Source organism: Sebastes umbrosus, chromosome 9, assembly GCF_015220745.1.
Source record: "Sebastes umbrosus isolate fSebUmb1 chromosome 9, fSebUmb1.pri, whole genome shotgun sequence".
Classification (NCBI taxonomy): Eukaryota; Metazoa; Chordata; class Actinopteri; order Perciformes; family Sebastidae; genus Sebastes; species Sebastes umbrosus.
Window position 1 is genome coordinate 10,420,411 of NC_051277.1, and position 22,681 is coordinate 10,443,091.

Consider the following 22,681-nt stretch of genomic DNA (forward strand, 5'->3'; position numbering starts at 1 on the left):
TTTTTATATGTTTTATGACATTTCTTTATGACATACTATACTAGGACTTTTTTATGATATTTTTATAACATACTTTAAACTAAAACTTTTTTTAATGACAAACTATGCTCTACTATTACAGGGAAAAAGACACGCCCCTATCTACATCAACGGGACTACGATGGAGAGTCAGCAGCTTCAGGTTCCTTTGGGTTCACATCAGCGAGGAGCTGACCTGGACTCGCCACACAGACACGATCACTAAGATAGACGTAAAGAGCTCTTCTTCCTCTGCAGGCTGAGGAGGATCAATGTGGACTCTCTGCAACATCTACAGGTGCGATATTGATCTTAACCAGCTGACAATTTTTCTGACATTCTGTACTATGACTGTTTCATGATATAATGTACTATTACTTTGTTATGACATACTATGACTTTTTATGACTTTTTTTGATGACACTATACTATAACATGTCATTTTTATTGACATTTTTTATGACATTCTATAACATTTTCTATCATACTGTACTGTGACTTTTTGTTTGCTTTTTTTTATATACTATACTGTGACTTTTTTATGACATACTATATGACGTTTTGTGCTATTATACTATGACTATGACTTTTTTATGACTATGAATTTTTTTAAGTTTGCTTAGTTAACCTGAGCTTCAATCACAAACAAACAACACCTTTGCTACTGTAGCTGTCATCATCTGTATTTTCTCCACTCACCTCACCATCCGGATGCACCAGCTGAACATCCCTCGACGTGAAAGGAAAGGGAGAGGAGTTCTATCTTGTTCCAAATCGAAGATGAAGAGTGGATTCTAGAATCTTTGATCACAGTGGAACCCGCAGTCACCATGGAACACCGTCGTCATCATGGAACACCGTCACCATGGAACAACGTCACCTTGGAACCCGCTGTCACCATGTAACACCGTCACCATGGAGCACCGTCACCCGGTCAACCGCAGGACATCTGGACTGGACTGGGTTAAATGTAAACTTGGTGGAAAGCTGTTCAGACTGTCCCCTCTCCACCTCAGGACCTCCAGCTTACCTGCCTGGACCAGCTGGATTTCCCCACTCACAGGTGGCCGCACCCCGCCACCCCCCACCGACTTGGGAGTCTGACGGCCTCCTCCTGTCACGGTTGTGTCTGAACCGTCCATCTCTCCTCAACAGCAGACACCTTATCTTCACAGTCGGTGGTTTCTTAACAAGGACAGAATTCACCTGAACACTCTGGAATTTTCTAGAACCGTCTGTCGTTCCTTAACAAGGACGGAGAACACTCTGAAATGCTATCAGTTCACCGCTAACTGATGGCGCCTCGAGACGTGTACACGTGACTTGCCTGTTAACCTTCTTCTTCTGTGGTGTCATCTCAGGTCACCTTCTCCAGTGGTAGCCCCCCCCCCCTACTGTCCTCCCATGGCACTAACTCCTTCACAGGTTCATCTCCACATTCACACTGATAGAAAATATAAGTACATAGCAGTATATACATACAAAATCTGCTCATGTCAGGGGTACATTTATAAAGTAAAAAATAAAAATAAAATAAATAATAAAAAAAAAAAAAATCATCTCATCCATCCTTAAGTGCCTCCAGGATGTGAAATGTTGGATGGCAAAAAACTGTTTCAGTTGAACAATAACAAGACAAAAGTGATTCTTTTTCGTCCCCCAACACCACAGGAAGTATAGGAAGTCATTTAGGGCCACTGGCATCGAACCTTCATGCCCATGCAAAGTATTATCTTTGACTCTGCACTACAATTTGACAAACAGATCTCGCCTGCAGTTGGTGCAGAATAGTGCAGCGACTTGCATTCAAAAAAGAGACTGCATCACACCAGTACTAGCATCCCTGCACTGGCTACCTGTCAAATACAGGATTCATTTTAAGGTTTTTATGTTTTTAAAGCCTCAAGATGTACTTATTTTCAATGGCCTTAGTTGCTCTTAGTGGTTTTAATGCTTCAGTGTTTTAGTATTGTATAAACTTTTATTTTTATACATTGCTGTAACAAGTTGTATTCTGTTTCTGAGTTTAGCAGTGGCAGGTGAGCCGTAGTTCAGTTGTTAAACTGCAACCGTAACTCCCCACATTTCTTCCCAGCTCAAACAAAGAGTGTCTAAAATATCAAAATATAATTATTTAAGGAAGTGTATCTTAAATAGAGATGGATAAACTGACTTCATAATGATTCACAATACTGCCCTGCTTTCCTGAATTCGGTCTGTTTTTCTTTCTCTTCTCAGATCTTCAAGTCTTACAATTGTATTTTCTCTGTTTGCTAATTATAATCATACATTTTACTGCACGTCTCTCTGCAAGATAAATGAACCCAAAGGGGACAACAGAGTCTTGACCTTGTTCTTGTAGCATCTCTTGTAGCATAATAATTGGCAACAGGCTGCGTTAACTCCTAAAGGAAACTTGTCAATGCATGATTTGTCTGTGTACCGGCAGCATAAAAGCTTGTTTTAATGAGGAAAAACAGACGATATAACACTTGTTTTTCATGGTCTAGTTTTTATTGTTGGGTAAAATGACAAGCGTGTTTTCTCTATATAAATAACAATCACATGAAGGAACATACAAGACATGGCTATGTGGGGGGTGAAAGCGGTGTTTGTGATCACAATGTGCTCGGGGTTACAAGATGTTGATAATGACAGTGTTTTAATTTCTTAAAAAGGATTGATTATGAAGAGAAACCTGCGTGAATCTGTACATTAAATGGGAAACTAATGGACTCAGTCAGCCGCTATGTACAGGACAGAAATACAGTGGAAACCGCTTTATAGTGATCACGGTTACAGTGACAGAATCATTCCTATACAAACGCTGTTTAAATAAGTCGCTTTTAGTAATCAAGAAGTCCGCTTACAGTGTTCATTTTGGGTCTTTTCATACATGACAACATATGGAAAAACAATTTTAAAACTATGTTATACTAGCGTTTATTGAATTTTTGTTTTGTTTTAAAAATGAGTGTGCATGGGGAAAGCACCTGTGGTTTGTCAAGTGGATTCATAATGCCTGGTCAGGTAATGCAGACCGGCGCCCTTCTTCCTCCATGCCACTACCGAGTAAGCGAGCAAGGAGCCCCGGCAAAGGGGCGCCGTTCTGCGTGCACGCTCGCACTGTAAAGCTGGCCAAAAAAACGGCGATGCTTCACCCTTGGCGACGGAAAAGGCTGAATAAATTAACAGCGAGCCAGTAAAACAGTCCGTTTCATTACTTTGTGTTCATGTAATAAATATACAAATGTCAATTAGATGATAATCTGCATTAGAAATGATGCACAACAACAAAAAATTGGGTTATAATAATCATCCGCTTATAGTGATCAATTAGACCCGGACAGACGTGATCATTATAAGCAGTTTCCACCGTAGAGAGAGAAAAGGTCAGAGGTCATCATCATCAGTACAGTCGGGTTTAAAAGGTCGTGTGACAGGGGAAAGAAAAGAAACTAAAATCAAAATATATACGAGAAAGATTTAACAGGAATGACTTTATATAATCTGTACACATTAAAAGTCCTTACTAAATTGGAGATACAGTTGCCCATTGTGATTCATAGAGTCATAGAGTGCTAGGGTGAAAATGCATAGAAATGTGTCCAGTTAGGAAACTGTTTCGTTGACTCGCCAGCTACGTGTCTACCGCGGGAGCATCCAGAAAGTTTATCATATTCAAAGACCCTCTCTACACAACACAACTACCCCACTCCCTCAGTGTGCTAGCTTTAACATTAAAACATCCACTTGAAACATGCTGTCAGTGCATGTTGTTCAACAGTTCACTCTATTACACTCTAAGATGCTGTCTTTATCTTTTTTTTTTTGGTCCAGGGATATGAAAGTTATGATTTTTCTTCACACACGAGCGCTCTATCGACTCATCGCTAAGGAACATTTTGAAATTACACAATGTGTAGTGTATAAAGCTGGTACAATTTAACTAACATTGCCACTTCATTTTTCTGCTTTGGACTAAAAAAGGAAAAAACAATATAGATATTCAAAACCTTCCAACGCTGGTTATAATTTCAGATCAAAGGTTACAATGAGTAATGAACCACTCGGTCTCCACTTCAAACAGGATGGGATCACAGCAAGGGCTCGTTTTAATTAGACTGAATCGGCTGCGTTGGACGGACTGATAGACGAGAGCGGTACGTTTGTGAGGAACGACGCTCACCACGAATGGAGGGGTCACAGGAGGAGGTGTAGTCTGCAGTCACACTGGGGATAATTACGCTAATTCCTCTGATGGAGGGGAATTTTCCTTGAAGGCACAGGAAAAAGTTCGGGATGGGCAAACTTAAAATTACAATCCGGACATATACAGTATATATATATATCTATTTCTGCCAATTCACTTAAATATTAGTTTGTTCAGAGATTATCTACAGCATTCCCACACACTGAATACAACCAATTGAGAATAATAATGCAAAGTTGCACATATTTACGGATTCATACCAATTTTTCCTGAAAAAGATTACCAGCAAGCAACTTTATGTTTAAACGTGAACCACCCAGTGGAAAACAAAAGATTTAAACTTGGCTTTAAGACAATATCAATCAATTACTCCTTCGTTTTTTTTTGTTTTTTTGTGGATGACAGTCCCTCATCCAATGGACTTACAAATGGTCAATTTGGTTTCTGAATCTGTGGTATTCACTATCGCGTTCCCACAAAATTAAAAAATCTGCAACAGAATTCAGTGCAACAGTACCTTTGAGGAAAAGAATGCTCATTGGGTCTTGATGTTAGGACCTAAGACTCCCCGACCCACACCACCACGTTGCCTTTGAGGACATCAGTGATCTCACAGTTGAGCTTGTTGAGCCGTCCGTCCAGGATGAAGAGGGACTCTCTGGACGGGGTCATGAGGTACTGTCCGAACAGTCCGCTGCCCGCCATTACCCTGTTCCTACTGCTCCACGGCCACTCGAACGACCTGGTGGCCTCTTTCAAGCTCTTGATCATCTTCACTTTGCCGCTGCTCAGCTCCACAAACAGCGCGTCAGTTTGACGGCCGGAGCTGCCGAACACGTTGTACTGGTGGACCTCCGTGAAGGAGCGCTGGAAGGCCAGATCAGACAGGTGGAGGTTGGTGTGGATGTCAAAGGGCTCCTGGATCTCACCCCGCTCCGAGATCACCTGGATCCTCATCAGGCCATCGCCGTCATCGACGGTGACCAAGTAGTGGCCGTCCGGAGACACGTATGGAGAGCCGGTGACGTCGCGGTTTTGGCCGACCACACTATCTGTCACACTGTCCAAGATGAGCTGTGGCTGCGTGGCGCCGGTGGAGTCGGGCCTGCAGTTGACAAAGTAGTAGCCGCCGAGATGGGTGTAGGCTACGGACTTGGGGATGCAGTTGTACTCCCGTAAGCTGATGTTTTTCACATACGACGTCGTCTCCAGGTCGATCTTGTGGAGGACAGGCTCATTCCGGTGAAGGATGAGGCCAAATCTGTAGACAATAGAAAAACAAAGAAAATGACTTAATCAATAACACATTTTGTCTTCTTGTAAACCCCAAATTAGGACGGATTGTTTACCCACGTCGGTCAGTTGGTCTCCACTTTGGTCCAGACTGATATATCTCAACAATTATTGGATGGATTGCCATGAAATATTGTGCAGACACCAATTTAAATTGTTTGTTTGCCAGATATGTGCTCATAAGTTTGCTGGAAATAAGTAATTCAGCTTGAAAAAAGCATAAAAAATGGCTTATCGACTAAAAAAATCGTATTGAACTTAAGGCCCTGACACACCAAACCGACGGTCCTGCACCGGTGGCTCTAGTTTGCCGGTGTCGGAGGTTTTTCCGGCCGATTCAGATTGTTGGATCGCTGTTGGTGCCCTTCGTTGAGAGAAATCACTCTGATTGGCTGTTCAGCTTAAGCGACTTAGTGCATGAGAAGAAAAAACGGACGTGGGGAAAGCAAGCCAATGAGTTAAGTCAAGAGGAAAAACACAGAAGGCTCTTCTCATTTTTCATCTTCATCTCATCTGATCATTCCAACACACGGATATTTTCACAACGACATGGCCATCTGGAATGAAGTTGTGTGGTGAGTGAGAGTGGTGTGGAAATGGTCGGCAAACGCTGCTATATTTCATGTACTTTTCATAACAACAGCTTGTATATCCGCAGTCCTCGGTCTTCCTGTTTACCTTTTTGAATGACAAATACAGACTACCACTACCTCGTACGTGGTACTTGGCCGTCGGCTGTAGTCTTTGCGGTGTGTTCGGGTACAACTTTTTGGCCACGGCTCATTAATTCTGAAGCAGTAAGTGGTAACATCTTAAAATAAAGCAGCACAATCCACATATCAAGATGCATCAACCCTGAAATAAAAAATGAAAATTGATTTGTTCTGGGTAATTATGGTAATTGTTGGACTGGCATAATTTTTAAAGAAATGTTCAGGAGGAAAAAAAATGAAATGATTGCTGAGAGATCCAATTAACCACTTCAACGGCCAAATACTGGTCCCTGACAATCTTCACATTGGCAGCCTAGCATCATCTACACTTTCAACCCTAATAGAATTAAAGCAGTTTTATATGTGAGCATGGATCAGTGAAAATACTATTTATTACAAAAACCCAAGAAACTGTTAATGGAACATTACATTTAACAGCTGAACCAGTAGAGGGGGAATATGCACGGAACCGACAGGCCTCAATTAAATGTGAATACCGGCTGATCGATGCTGACAGGCACTTCAATCTTGCCGCCATTCATCATCTTTCATGCCATTTTAACACCAAGCTGTCTGTACCTGTGAACAGAAAATGGTTGTTTGAAAGCCACGGAACACATTATCATCCCTGTGGAGGGAATCATTGATCAACAGATCGTTCTGACCACTGGCTCCGGGCAAGAGGCACCAGATCTCTTTGTGTTTTTTGTTTGTTTGTACAAAGAAACAGAATATAAAGCTAAACGATATTTAATATATGTTTAATGTCGGGCAAACATTGTTCGGATTAAGCCCAATTTTTATTTAAATTTGGTCGCTCTGAATTTTTTAAATCACCTCATGTTGGGTGTCGTTTGATGTTTAGTAGCTGTCGAACGATCCAGTGGACAGAAATTGTGGCCGGCTGTCTTGCAGTTTGAGTAGCTCTGTGATCAGATTTCCCACATGGCTGCTGTCAAAAGACCAGTTATAAACTATAGTGAGCTTGTTTTAACATTATTGGAGTCGTATTTCACATTTTGTGGCTACCTGTAGATTTGTCTGTGTTGTGTTAGAAATAAAACTGAACTATTGTCTGCATCTTCCCAGCCTTCTCCACACTTTTCTTTTTCGCTTTTGGTTCAAAGTAGAATTGAGCAAAGTCATGCTGCTTTTCTCTTTTCTGTAGTCTTGTTTTAATAAGAATTTATTGGAACCGTCAATGGACAAAACAAATTGTGTGTTTATGTTCAGTTTAAACATAAAAAGGTGTACGTTTTGGGCGTGAAAGGCAGAATAAAACCTGTTGTTTGAGGTAAATAATAAGTGTCTGTCAGGTTTAAAGGTGCGGTGTGTAGGATGTGGTGGCATCTAGTGGTGAGGTTGCAGATTGCAACCAACTGAAACTTCTCCCATGTGCCAAGTGTGTAGGAGAACTACGGTGGCCAACGCAAAAACACAAATGTCCATCTCTAGAACCAGTGGGCTTCTGGGCTACTGTAGAAACATTTTGGCCGGGAAAGTGTGGGTGTATTGAAGTGGGGTTGTATGAGGTACTTATCCAAAGTCAGTGTATTACCTACAGTAGATGACGGTCGGCACGCTCCTAGTTTGGAGAAACACACAGGAGTACCAACATGAGACAAAAGTGAGAAAGCTATACAGTCTAAGTTTCCAACGGGTAACTGAAGCAACCAGACTCCATTGAAAAAAAATGTAATTTTACCTCGCAGAACACGGGAGTTGATCTACCGCTGCCTCGATCGGTTAGTTAGTTTGTGTTATTGTGTGACTTTGGCTAGTCTGGATTCAATATAGCATACACTTATACTGATATTGATTTTTTTAGGTGGGCCTTTCTTTTAGGTGTCTAAAATATGTTTTGCTGCCGGCCGCAGCAGTACATTGCTTTGATTCTGTGCAGTAAGTCATGTCTGCTTCTCCAAACTGGGGGCGTGCCGACCGCCATCTACTGTAGGTAATACACTGACTATGGGAAAGTACCTCATACAACCCCACTTCAAAACACCCAAACTATCCCTTTAAGCCTCCTAGATGTAATGCACTTTTGTTCTGATTTTGGACAGACATGAATATACTTATGATTTTGCCTTCTGATCATTATCTGATTATCTTTGAAATTCCTTAACAACATTAAAATGTTAAATAGTATCATTTAACACTTTGTCCCATTTAATCATGCCCAAAAAATATTCTTTTTTCCTTTGACTTACACATATTTCTTGAGTCCACTGCAAACACGTCGGTCATTTAAATTTCTATTAAATATTTCATTGTTTTGAGGATTTTAAATTTAATTAAATCGTCATCTTGAAATATTTAACACGAAAAATATGATTCGTAGATCTTGTCATTTATTTCACAAATGGATTTACCTCCATTGGAAACTGAAAACTTGAAATAACCTCAACCAGGGTACATTTAGTTTATGAGTAATTCCAGAAATTAGTCTTCGTAAGACTTCTGTCTTCATTCGGTTATTTAAATATATCTAATTTAACAGTTCGGAAATTGTACGTCTTGACTTTTTATGTCAATCCAACCAAATGGGCTTCATAAGAAAGTTAAATTTATTTTAGATTAAATTCAGAGAAAGCGCTGTGACACTAATCAGGTTCTTGATCCTAATTTGTCCCAAGTGTATTAAAAAATAAGCTCCAAGATGTGAGAATTTAGAGAAAAATAATCATTTTCAAAATGTACTAACTGTGCAGTTTAAACCTGAAACCATTTACCTATTTCATCCACTGGTGATTTACAGACCAATGTTAACGCTTCACCTGTCAAACACTGCTGAAATTGTTTTGCTATGGATTGTATTCAATCTGTTGTGACAGATCGATGTGCACACACACTGTGATATGTTGGAAACATGCTGGGAAGCGAAAGGTCAATGATGCATTTATCCAGCAATGAAAAGAAAAATGAAAATATTTTCACCAACAGCAAGCTATTTTTTTCATGTATGATAAATTTATAATCAGACATTGTTTGGCCTCGCTGTGATGTGAACACAGCTGGGCTGCTTTATTGGCAGACCCAGATTGCTCTCAGCCAAACTGACAGCTGCTGTTTGTCTTTTGTACCGATGATTAATGCATTTCCTTGGTTCTGCACAACAGGGTTATGTTTAAATAAAGCTACTTCACATGTTATCATCTTATCTTCATGTCAATATGTGCACTTTAAGAAATGACTGGGTCTCAACACTTTGCACTCTCCGGTTCAGTTAGAGCTCCTGAGGGCAAAAATTCATGAACAGGAAACAGAACAATGAACGCTGCACTGTAAAAGATATCTATAACACAGCAATTCTTGTTCAGCCATCCTCCAGCGCAAAAAACATCGAATCAACATCTCGCTCGGCTTGTTTTTGCCAAAAGGCAGTCTGTGCGGAAAATAGGTGCGGGGCAGCCTGAGCTGCAGGGTGCTGTGCTGTAGATGTGGGTAAAAATAAGAAACAACAGCTTTTTGTTGCTGACATGCAGAGTTGCCTGACTGTAAGTCGATGGTTTTAATGAACGACAGCCCCCAGAAGTTCCTGCTCGCTTTCTAGTAGCTGCTGAGGGAATCCCCCGGTCATTAAACAATCCCCGGAAGTTGTTGAATACATGTCGGCTGTTTGCACACTGCTCATGTTGCTAAATCGACTAATCAATGCTGCGTTCCTGCCAACAGACAAATGGCTGTCTGGGTACGAGATCAAAAAGGAAAAATCAGAGCCGCAAGGCAGCAGTAAATTCAAACTTTCCTGAGATAAAAACAGCTGTCCGAATAAAAAAACAACATCCATGCACATATAGATCTAAAGCCCTTTGTGTACTTCAACTGTTTACTCATATATTCTCCTACTTCAGACCACAGTTAACAAGGCTGAATTATGAGTGTATAACAACACTACTGTACATGGAGCACCAACAGCATCTAAATGAGCTATTTCCATCTGCTTTCAGTTAAGAGAATCATATCATGAATTAAGCGAGGTGGACAAAATATTAGTAACACTTGTATAGGTATTATGCAATCCAATACAACACCACTATAAAGTACAGGCCAAATACATATATTTTTCATAAAACGGAACACTTGTAGTAACCTCATACATTCTGCAGTACATTTTACAGATGTTTACATTTTTCCGGTCACTCTTCATATATAAATATAATATAAATACAGTAGAGCAACATACATTTGTCAACTGTCAATAACTTTTGCATGTTTTTCATCTTTTGTTTAGTCAGTTTTATTCATTCCTTTAATATGTCTTGGTGTATTAATCAATTGAAGGCAATGTTGCAATTCAACGATCAGGACTGCTTTAATGCAATATTGGATTTTTTAAATAGTGTTTGGATCAATGTGAGGAAAGTACCTTCATTTGTCAGGTATTTCATTTCATAAGTATATCATGATATAATGCATATTGATATCACAATATAAAATTACTAGTGCTGAAACAAAGGCTTGATTAATCAATTAATTGATGAACAGAAAATGAATCAGCAACTATTTTGATTTGTGACTAATCGTTTCAGCCCTTTTTCAAACTGAAACGGCAAATATTTCCTGCCGCTTTTCTTTCTTCTGTGATTGTAAAATTTATATTTTTGGGTCTTTCTTGGACTGTTTGGGACAAAACATGCGATATGAAGACATCACTTTAGGCTCTGGGAACTTGAGACGGACATTTTATAGACTTAACATATCGTCAGACTAATTGAAAATAAATATTAGAGCTGCAACGATTAATCGAATAGTTAGTAAGTTATTTTTCATGTAACTAGAATTATCGAATTACAAGTTGCAGTTTACATCCATGTCTGTAACAAAATGTCATCACTTCATCATTTTATCCTGTGAGACATTTGCGTGAAATTGTCATAATTAGCCTATTAATTCTTGAGTTATGACTGGAAATGTGTTTTGTGAGGTCACAGTGACCTTTGAATGCCAAAATCTAATCAGTTCATCCTTTCTAATCTAATCCTCCCTCCACCAAATCTGAAGAAATTCCCTCAAGCGATATTGTGTAAATATGGATGGACAACCCAAAAGCACGACTGTCGCAGGCACGGAGGCCTAAAAATCAATGATTTGATGGTTCTAGCTTCTCACAAGTGAGAATCTGCTGCTTTTGTCTTGTCTTAACATTATAGTAAATTGAATATATTTGAGTTTTGAACTGTTAAACAGACAAATTTAAGAAATTACAATGGTCAGTTTTTAGTTTTCTGACTTAATGATTCATTGAGAAAATCGGCAGAATAATATATTATTCTAGGTAAAAAAATTGCTAGTTGCATCTCTTTAAAATGACAAAAGCACTGTAAACTGTGACAGAATAACCTCAGTTTAGCTGCTTGTCCACAGAGCTATACAGTGAGGTCATTAACTTGCCAATTTGTGTAACCGTTGACATGCACAACATCTATACGATGTGAAGGTATTTGTTCCGGTATTGTGTTTTACATTTTAGCCACGTAAATTATATACATTTATAAGCTTATTTATAAGAGAATCAAAAAATGATGAGCAACTAGTTGGTAAGGACGGCAATTTTCAAACAACCCTGGGAGCACGCTTTACTGCAATCTTTGCTGCAGGTCTCAGAGGATCTAATTACAGCTGTGCCAGCAAACCCACCACCCCACCCACAACACACACACTGGACTGCTTACTCCTCCTCTCCAGGGGGCCGTTAACATCCTGAAATCCTCCAGACCTCCTGCTTGCTCCTGGCCTCTCCATGACATTAGTCAAGCGTTCGGAACCGGCTTTTCTCTGTCCGAGTTAAGCCTGAGTGTGACAACCACGATCGTGACTCATAAAAACCACAGCAAGCATGTCTGTGCTTTGTTGTTGATTAACTCAAATGTTAGAGAGGAGGTGAGGCGTCAACGGTCCCCCTCTGGCTACATATAGCTTCATGCAGAAAATGTATTTAATCTCGAAAACACATAAATAATAATAAATAACTAATGACTTCTATAATTACTGTTATTTGATTAGTTTGCCACAAAGACTCCGGTAATGAGGAGGCAGGCGTTGTGATTGAATCGCTATCTTTCTGATTTGTCTCTGATATTGTCAAAGAGGAAATGTCAGCAGCTATAAACATTATAGCCTTTTAAGTTCATAAAGACTGTGTGTGTGTGTGTGTGTGTGTGTCGATTTAAAGAAGGAGCACACGCAAACCTGCACGGCATATAAAATGAGGCCGAGCTGAGTTAAGGCTGCATTTACTTATCATTCCGGGTGCTTAGCAACATAATTACACTGCCCACCTTTGTTTTCAGAAACATAGCTGGTAAAAGCAATGCGCTCAAACACATTTCTTAACAGCAGGTCCAGTCTGCCAGGCAGGCAAGATATTATTTGATAGCATAGAAATAGAATAGGAAGTGGAATGGACATTGAACTGTTTCTGTGGTTTTGGATTATTGCAGAAAATAAGCTCTGTGGCAAACACACGTTTATGATACTTACACGATTTGTTCAGCAAGATAATCTCCACAAATGAACACCACTTTGATGATTTTTGAAGAGTAAATGCAATCGCTGCTGCCCGGTTATTAACAAGGTCCAAGAAACAAGACCACATCACCCCTATCTTTGCATCCTAACAGTGGCTGACTCATTTCAGGATAAACTTAAAAAAAAAAAAAAGATACTGGTATCATATGAAACTAGAAAAACCTAAGGAATCCATTAGTACCAACCATGTCATATACTAGCTTGTCATAAAGGAGGCTAAATAACGCTTTAAACTTGCGCTAAATTTTGGCGAAGAAAAACTGTCAGGGCCATTTTCAAAGGGGTCCCTTGACCTCTGACCTCCAACATATGTGAATGAAAATGGGTTCTATGGGTACCCACGAGTCTCCCCTTTACAGACATGACCACTTTATGATAATCACATGCAGTTTTGGGGCAAGTCATAGTCAAGTCAGCACACTGACACACTGACAGCTGTTGTTGCCTGTTGGGCTTGAGTTTTCCATGTTATGATTTCAGCATATTTTTTTATGCTAAATGCAGTACCTGTGAGGGTTTCTGGAAAATATCTGTCATTGTTTTGTGTTGTTAATTGATTTTCAATAATAAATATATCCGTATATTTGCATATAGCAAGAATAATTGCCCACTCCCATGTTGATAAGAGTATTAAATACTTGACAAATCTCCCGTTAAGGTACATTTTGAACAGATAAAAAATGTGTGATTAATTTGCGATTAATCGTGATTAACTATTTTAATTGATTGACAGCCCTAATGTGTATCCATATACAGTATGTCTGTCTTTATGAAGCACTTTGGTGCAAAACCTGTTTGCTACTCTATTATAACCATAGAACCATAACCATGGAATTAGTATAGTAGAATAGTATATAGTCATTTACCTGATCTTCATATGTAATATCTCCCCCATAATGGATGTAAAAGGGGGGAAAAAGGTAAACCAAAATTTGGTCACAAAAAAATATAAATTGATCATTATTATTAAATATATATATATCTTGATAATTATCGATAATGATCACAATAAAAAAAACATATCATGATAACATTTTTGGCCATATCGTCCAGCCCTGGCTTGAACGTTGTTTAGCTGACTCAGCAAACGCTGCTGGTCATTCCTCAAAGACTGACGTGTGATTGGTTAGAAGTAGCTTTGTTTTCTGTGATGTGATAAGTTGTCAAGCAACTTAACTTATCAAAAGTATATTGAAGTTTCTCATTTTTAATCAAGAACATGTTTATATGGTGATCAGTGTTCACATCACCCACCCTTACTGGCAGAATTACAAGTCTGATCTTTTAGCAATTAAAAAATTGTCAGTTGTTAATTAGCTTTTGGATTTATAAACTCAGATATAAAACATTAATTCCACAGCTGATGTAAGGAGGGTTTATTTTTAGAGCTGTTTCAGGTGATCGGCCACGCTCTCCTCTGCAGCACAGATGACCACTGGGCTTCTCTCCAAAATCCTCCATTACCACATTAACACACACTCACTTTCACACAAAACGCCCGTCCAAATCATTATCGTAGTACAGAGTCTCGGAGAAAAAAGTGAATGAAATGCCAATGGGGTGAATGTATTTTGCGAATCAATTTGCATTAGGGGCGTTCTTGGATCGTACTGGACGCACCTGATGTGGTTAATGATGAGGCTGGAGGCGGGGATGAAGAAGTCGTCCACCCTGTCGAAGCGTCTGCCGATCGGCTGTGTGTGAACGGTGTGGTGGGAGATTCTTCCACTGGCCTGACTGATCACCTGGTGAACACCAACGAAGAAAGAGGTGGGTGTTAAACATGAGCATGATGAATAAACTCAGTTTCTACTCGTTTAAGTCTGTAACTCATGTGTAGCTTACAACCAAAAGGGAGCAATACTTGTAATTGATGTTTTCTTTTTCATGTAAATTAAGAGTTTCATTCCATAAAAACTGAAATAAAACTTAAAGAAGACAGTCAGTATGTTGCTATCATGTTTATCTTTGCTTGGGCTGCATAAAGACATGAGCCTTCAGCCTCTTCTCTTATTGCTGAGATGTTGGAGCTTCACAGTGGGAGGTGATGTGCGCCGTTGTCACTGGTGTCTAAACAATACTTGTGCATGCATGGAAGCGTGCAGACATGTGCTTGTGTGTAGGCAGCGTTTGCTTTGATTGTGCCACAATGCACAAAGCAAATTGCCACAGACCAAACCCCGCATTATGAATTTCAAGCAAGTAAAAACTGCTGAACACTCGAGCCGAATCAAGACGACTCTCAGAGGGAACAAAAGATACTTTTTAAAATAAATTCCCATTTCATTACATTGGGCCTCATGCAAGAACATTTCGTATTCTTATTTTAACTTTACTTTTTTTCGTACTGTGGGCTCATACGAGTGAGCCACGTCAGATTCAGTAAACGCTCCTAACTTCAGATAATGGTGTAAATGACCTGCATAGACATGATGAATGCCACCTGTACATAAATGTGCATGCGTTCATAGCAAAGTAGCATAATTAACGCCCCAATGATAACATAAAAGGCTACACGTCATGCCCCATTCATCTGTCTCTGCCACTATATCAGGACGCTGTCTAAAGACACACTCTCTTCCAAGAGCCCGACGCATATCCAAAAGAAGTAAGTCAGCCATGACGTGCCTGCCTCAGTTTGAGATGTTCATATTGATATTGGTAGTGGCTGGTAGCAGTCTATGAAAACAGAAGGTAAAGGAGTTGAGCACAACGCTTAAAAGATAACAGCCTCTGTTCACCAAACAAACAAAGGAGGCCAACACAGCACCAGAGGCTTCATTTAGTGGCGTACATCCTAACGAAACACAAAAAGCCCTTTGCCTATGGCGGGATTGTAATAGAGGCGATGGCTGAAACATTTTTTTAAGGATCATAAAAGTAAGACCGAAATTATGTCTTCTATTTGGCAATGTGCAACTTGGTGCTATGAGTAGCTCTGAGCCACTTTCATCTTGTCAAATTAGCTCTCAAAGGATAAAAGGTTTGAGGCCCCTGGTCTAGAGCTACACCAATAAATTGGCCATGCTGACATTAGCTTATTTCAGATTCCGTAGATTCTTCTTTATTTACCTCAGTGCCAGACAGAAAGCAGCCTTAATTTCTAATTTCCCCTGTTCCCCAGTTAAATCAAACCCAAAACTTCCTCCATGTTTAGCTGTTTTCTTGTTAATTCAGTATAATGCCCATTTCCACAGCACAAATTCAATCACTAAAGCAAGAGTCAAGTCAGGTGTTCCACTTTGCCTTTTTCCAGCGAAAGATATTAATATACCATGAATGAAACTCAGCAATTTTCACATTAAACATCTTGCGCTTTTCCCGTTACAGGTGGGCTTTAAAAACAGTAGCGTAACATCGTTCAAGAGTACGGCAAAGAAGAAAGTATGAAAACATTATTTCTGTTAAAAAAGAGCTGCTCAGAGCATCAGAGTGGAGAGTAGATTATGACTCTGTTTCACTGATGGAAAAGTACATTACACTACATTTACCATGTAAGCTGTTGCAGTAGGCTACAGGTAATTCACCCCTCAGTGTGTTTTTTTAACCAGACTTTATTTGTTCATACTGGCCGTGGCAGCGCTGGATTTACCGGTCCATCTATGTTCCTCACCTATGGTCTTGAGCTTTGGGTAGTGACCTAAAGTATGAGATCGTGGATAAAAGCGGCTTCCACCGTAGGGTGGCTGGGCTCAGCCTTAGAGATAGAGTGAGGAGCTCAGACATCTGGAGGGAGCTCGGAGTAGAGCCGCTGCTCCTCGGTGTCAAAAGGGGCCAGATGCCTCCTGGATGTCTCTCTTTAGAGGTTTTCCGGGCATGTCCGACTGGTAAGAGGCCACGGGGTAGACCCAGAACACGCTGGAGAGATTATATATCTCATCAGGCCTGTGAGCGCCTCGGGGTTCCCCAGGAAGAGCTGGAAAACGTTGCTGGGGAGATGGACGCCTAGAATACTCTGCTAAGCCTGCTGCCCCCGTGACCCAGCCCCAGATAAGCAGTAGAGAGAATCCATGGCCATGGGCATCACTATTATTTGAATAATGACTTTTATATGAGAATTTATGTCTGAGTACATGTCAGTCGATGAGTAATGCCATACACAAAACCCAAAATATCATGGTCACAACTCTTTAAAAGACAATCAAAAGATGAAATACTTAAGAGATCGTTTGTTATCGGCTGATATCTTATTATCACAGACTATCGATGTGACCAATCAGCACTTTACCCTCATAGTCATTATTTCAAATCCAAGGTCCTGGACTTCTGAGCCAAAACAATTGAAATTATGTCACTGTCCAAATACGTACACACTGCACAGTAAGTGACTATTAATTGCCCCTCATCAAGCAGGACAAACAAATCAACAACTGGATATCCCAGAGAGGCTGCAGTGATTAATGCCACATTCATGTCATATTGGAAAAAAAGGGGAACAGCAGGACGTTTAATTAGTTGTAATGCTCTGCCAATACAGTGATTGTAAGGTTATTTACAATATATACTCGACGTGTGTTGCTATGAAAAAGATCTTTGTTTGTTGTATGTAGAAAAAAGACTGTGCCGATACAACTTTATGACCTTTTGCACTCGCCTTTGTTGACGAACTTGTGCAAGTTTTGATGCGCTATGATTGATATTAGAGCCTATATGAACAAAAATGAACACCTGGTATTTATTGTAATCAACACTAGGAGGTTGATGTAAAATGTTTATATATTTATGGTAATCTGATCCAATTGCTGAAACAATCAGTCATTATTTGTAATTGTCAAGCAAAAATGCCAAACATTTGCTGGTACAAGCGTCTTAAATGTGAGTATTTTCTGCTTTTATCATTTTTATATCTTTGTAAACTGAATGTATTTGTTGGTCGGGACAAAACCAGCAATTTGAAGACATCACTTTGGTCTCAGGGAAATTGTGACGGGCATTTTATTTATTAATCAAGAAAATAATGCACAGAATAATCAAAACGACATTAAAGCTGGAGTGCAGAACTTTTGTCTCCCCCCTCTGGCAGTGAGAGCTACTACACACTGTCGACGCCTGCTTAAGACATATGCCTGCAGGTGAGCTCCCCACATCTCCCCCCGCCCCCAGGAGTGTTTGTCTATCTTTCTTGACTTTGATCCTTCCTCTGAATGCAGAGTTTCTTTTTTTTTTATCATGAGCATCAACTCATGAAACGCTTCCTACTTCTAGCTGCTGCTCTGTCGCTATGTTTTCTACCCCCCTTTAGCTCTGGCTGGTTGACGTAGAACGCATCACCGGTGTAACAGCGCGGGAAAGTCGCCACAGACACCAGACAAACTCTGGTATACTATGAAATACAGAGAGCTTTCCCTGGCGGCAATGGTCTAAAAACGCGTGGTGGAAAACGCCAGCCGTGCCGCTTTCATCCTTTCATCCAAGGTGCGTGGGAGGTTGCGCTCCTGTCGCGCCTGCAATCAACCAAAACCTGCGCCCTGCAATGACGATGATGAAGTTGTGGTATTTAGCAGTAAAAGCCTCGTTGACTAAACTAAACTCAGTCAAAACAAAGATGAATTGATTTCCAGCACCATAAATCCCTCACAGTAACTTTACTGCTCCATTTCTCTGAGTCAGTCTGGCTGACCTTTCAACCGGATGTTGTGACGTCCTCGGACGGAAAGGGTGAAGCAAGTAAAATAGTCCGTGGGACAGATGGTAAAGCTCTGGGTAGCCCTGCACTAAAATGATTAACTGATATTTACGGAAGAAAGAAAAGATATCTGCTCTTTAATCAGCATTGCATGAACTTGTTTGGCAAGGGCTTGAATGTAACGGACGTTCATTTATAAATTATGTTAAAGTCCCGCACTCCAGCTTTAAGAGGACACAAACACGTACACTGGCACTTTGCTAACCTTGGATTGAATCCAGATAAAGAATGTCTGCATATCTGTGCTTGAATGTCTCAGTATCTGCCTTTCTACCATTTCACAAGGATAAAACTCTGCAGAGGAATAAATATCATTTGAGTGTAATGAACAGTAAATTGTGGACTCACCTGGAGCGTAGGGAAGTTCTTCTCCACGTCCCCCCAGCTGAGCAACCACACCTGGTCGTGGGTTTCGTCATAGTGAAGCTTCACAGGATATGGATCGGTGCTGACCGTCTAAAGGGTGGAGGACACACACAATCAAATCAAACCTAACCGAGCCTTTAAAGACAGCAGGGCCACAGAATAACAATTCAAGGCAATCTAGACTTTGCTTTTGAAGAGATCCGTCTTTGATGTGTGGTGGTAATGCTTTTGAAAAGTTTTCCTGCAGACTAATGCATCAGGGGTTGACAGGAGCAAGTCTTCTTTTAACAAGGCAGAGCGGAGGTGTGCTTTTTATGTAAAAGGTGTTTTTTGGTGTTGAGCTGCATTTCAAATCAAGTGGTGGCAGACACAATTGCTTTACCACACCGGAGTAATTGCTTTCAGTCTTTATCCGTTCCTTGACACACGGTATAGACAATAGATGAGTCGCATGTGACAGAGAAGCGCTCCACATGCATTATGTCCACCTGAGTGCAGATAGACAACCGGCTCAAAGGGAATAGGGAAAGCACAGGGGAGAAGAAAGCATGCGGTAGCTACAGCCTCAACAGCAGCGAGAAAAAGCAATCATACTACCACAATCCCCTTTGACTGCAGCTTATTTCTATATTATTTGTTTTGCTATTGTTTACCTAGGCAAAATATATATTGTATCACTGAGAGAGCAAACAGCTCCTGAGAGGGTTATTGCACGTAAAATGAGAATATCTGTTGAATCCAAACTAATCTCTGAGCATGTTATCATCTGAGGAAACAGGTGTTCGTGTTGTTCTTCTTCTCTTGACTAACAACTTCTTTCTGGCTGAGGAAGATTACCAAGAATCCTCCGTCAATATGTTCGTGTAACTTTAGCGCCGTCAGAGGATCTGTCTGAGATGAAGCGCGGTAAAAAAAACAACATTACATTTATTTGTGTGCACGTTGCAATTAATTGTGTTAACGTGTCTTCACTGAGCATTTAATTGGTTACAAATTTCAAAAATGCAATTTGCTTGCTATTATACCTTTTGCGTGCATCAATCATATTAATAATTCAATGAGAAAATGGTGAGCAGCGAAACCTGGAAGTGGAAAGCAAGAACTCGTGTCTCTCTTACTATTCGAGACGAGAGGTGGGCTCAGGTGGTTAATTAACAACTGCTAATATAATGCGATGAAGCTAAACCTCCAGGCGACTGAATAATGAGCTTGTGACAGTCTCTGGGACACCAACCTGCTTACTGGCAGGTCCCTGAGAGGCTCGTGAGCTGTAAACAGCCATCGCGGTGTCAAAAACATCTGCAGGGATCTGAGCAGCCCCGGATTAGCCCGACACACCCAAAAACCCACTGACACCGATGATTTAACTCAACACTGCTCACTAGAAATGTGCTGAACGTTGTCATGTGCTACTTTCTGAGCCTCCCTCGCAAAAAATAAAATTCCCTGAGGAAGATAAATGGTGCTGCAAGGTGGCAGAGTGTTTGAGGAATTGCCTCTTACACCATCAGTGAGGAAAACTGCAGTTGCCACGTTACAATATCTATAAGGGGGCTGCCAGGTTACGGTATCCGCGTAGAGGTTGGTCTCGGGGTTACTTGGTCACCACATCAATATGGCGCTTAAGTGTAGGTCTTGACTGTAGCAGTATGTATGGTCAGGGGTCAGCGGGTGAACTAAAGGTGAGAAAATGATCTTAAAGCTGGAAAAGCAGCACTTTAGATGGTCGGTGCAAGTGGATCAGAACATTGGGTGACGCACTCTTAAAGGGATAGTTCAGGTGTTTTGAAGTGGGGTTGTATGAGGTACTTATCCATAGTCAGTGGATTACCTACAGTAGATGATGGTCGGCACGACCCCAGCTTGAAGAAACAGACTGGAGTACCGGCACCAGAGCAAAGCAATACAGTGTCTTGGACGGGGACGGCAGAAAAACGTATTTTAGCCACTTAAAAGAAAGGCTCACCTAAAAAAAATCAATATCCGTTTAAGTGTACACTATATTTATAATATTTTCACCAGTTTACGTTTCCGTCAGACCGCTATACAGTCTATGTTTCCGACGGGGAACTGAAGCCGTTATCTATGCTCTCACCAAAGCAACCAGACTCCATTGAAAAAAACAGTAATTTTACCTCGCAGAACACGGGATTTGAAGGTCTACTGCTGCTTCGATTGGTTAGTTTGAACTATTGTGAGATTTTAATGTTTTTAAGGGTTAGTTTGGATTCACCAAATCAAATTCCCTAACTAACAGATCTAGCCAGCGGTAGACCAGCAACCACCACATTTTGCAAGGTAAAATTACTGCTTTTTTCAATGGAGTCTGGCACGTTTCACTTTCAGTTCAGTTCGCTATCGGAAAATATTTTAAATATACACTTAAATGTATATCATTTTTTAGGTAAGCCTTTGTTTTAGGTGGCTTAAATCACAGCACTGTATTGCTTTGCTCCAGTGCTCCTGTCTGTTTCTCCAAACTGGGGGCGTGCCGACTGTCAGCTATGACACATTCTCACTTCCAACTCAGTCAAATACCGCCTTGTCAGTTCCCCTCGGTATCGGAGAGTGACGCACTGGGTTCCCCTCTTGCATTACTTTTGGACATAGGTAGGTAGGTAATACACCTACTATGGATAAGTACCTTATACAACGCCACTTCAAAACACCTGAACTATCCCTTTAAGGCTTTGGACAAGTGGGGATCCTAAAACACATTGTAATGTTGAACCAGATGAGACAAAGTCCTGTAATCTGTTGTCAAACTAGGGTTGGGGATTGATAGCACTTCATTGAATCTGAATTCTTTCTAATTATTTTATTAAATCTAATAAGGGTTTAGCTTTTGACATTTGCAGGTAACTAATATTATACGTAATTAAAACTAAAATGATTAACTGAGTTATTTAATCAGCTGTTGTTGGCTGAGAAGGCAGAAACAGTTTTGAGTGACAGCCTGATTAATGTTCACAATCTGCAGCTTCAACCTGAATATGAGATGAGCAGCTGACACACTGGAATAACAGGTGTAAGCCCGCATACTTTGACACTTTATTTATGATTAACTACCTGATCCAAATACTGGAGGTCTTTATTCATTCAGAACTAGTATGATATTTGTCATTTAAACTGGTAAAACCTAGGCTACAAATTTGAATCCTGCTGAATCTTTTTTTTTTTTTTTTAGATTACTTGTTTTGTGTAGAGACTAGAAATGGGGGAAGAGAGAGGTGTATGATGTGCAACAAAGGTCCCAAGGCTGGAATTGAGCCGTTGCGGTAATGTTGGCATGCGCTGTAACCACTCGGCAACAAAGACGCTCCTGAATCTTGATCTTTTCTACGTTGCTTTTCGCTAAACTACGAACCACATGCAATATAGAACTAACCTGACCTGTCAGATGGTTTGTTACACAGAATCATGAAGAGATACTCTCCAGTTCTTATATAACTGATGCTATTGCAGCTACGCTAACCTCTTCAGGAACGCCCATTGTTGTTTAGAACCAACAGTCGCCTCTCCGTGTCGTCTCACAGGTATCGCGCACAGTTTTCAGTCTAGAGCTGCTTTTATCTGGATCAAACAGTCGTTATGTGCAAATACACTTAACTGTATGTCCGTGGTAATAGCAAAGGTAAAACGTACTGGGTTATGTTATAATCTAGGGCACAGAGCAGGTCAAATAATGCTGAGTCATATTACAAAAGAGATCATTTCTATAACCCATCCGTAAGCCATTAGAATCACAGTCTAATACCAAATATAAACAGGAATATTAGATATTCCAAACAGATATTATCAGAAACAATAGCATTAATGCCTATGTCTCGTAAATGACATGCCTGATAACTAAACTGC

General features: G+C 40.4%; 1 protein-coding gene across 3 annotated transcripts in view; it reads right to left on the reverse strand.

The window, feature by feature from the left end:
* Positions 1-2,510: 2,510 nt before the first annotated feature.
* The window catches only part of fstl5 (follistatin-like 5), a 210,477-nt gene continuing 190,306 nt past the window's right edge, over positions 2,511-22,681 (reverse strand). For all 3 annotated transcript variants that reach the window (XM_037780279.1, XM_037780278.1, XM_037780277.1), the window contains 3 exons: positions 18,806-18,913; positions 14,392-14,516; positions 2,511-5,492 (listed from right to left, as the gene is read on the reverse strand). In XM_037780279.1, coding sequence (XP_037636207.1) covers positions 4,790-5,492; positions 14,392-14,516; positions 18,806-18,913 — 936 coding nt within the window. In that variant the 3' untranslated portion in view covers positions 2,511-4,789. The remainder of the gene's footprint in view (positions 5,493-14,391; positions 14,517-18,805; positions 18,914-22,681) is intronic.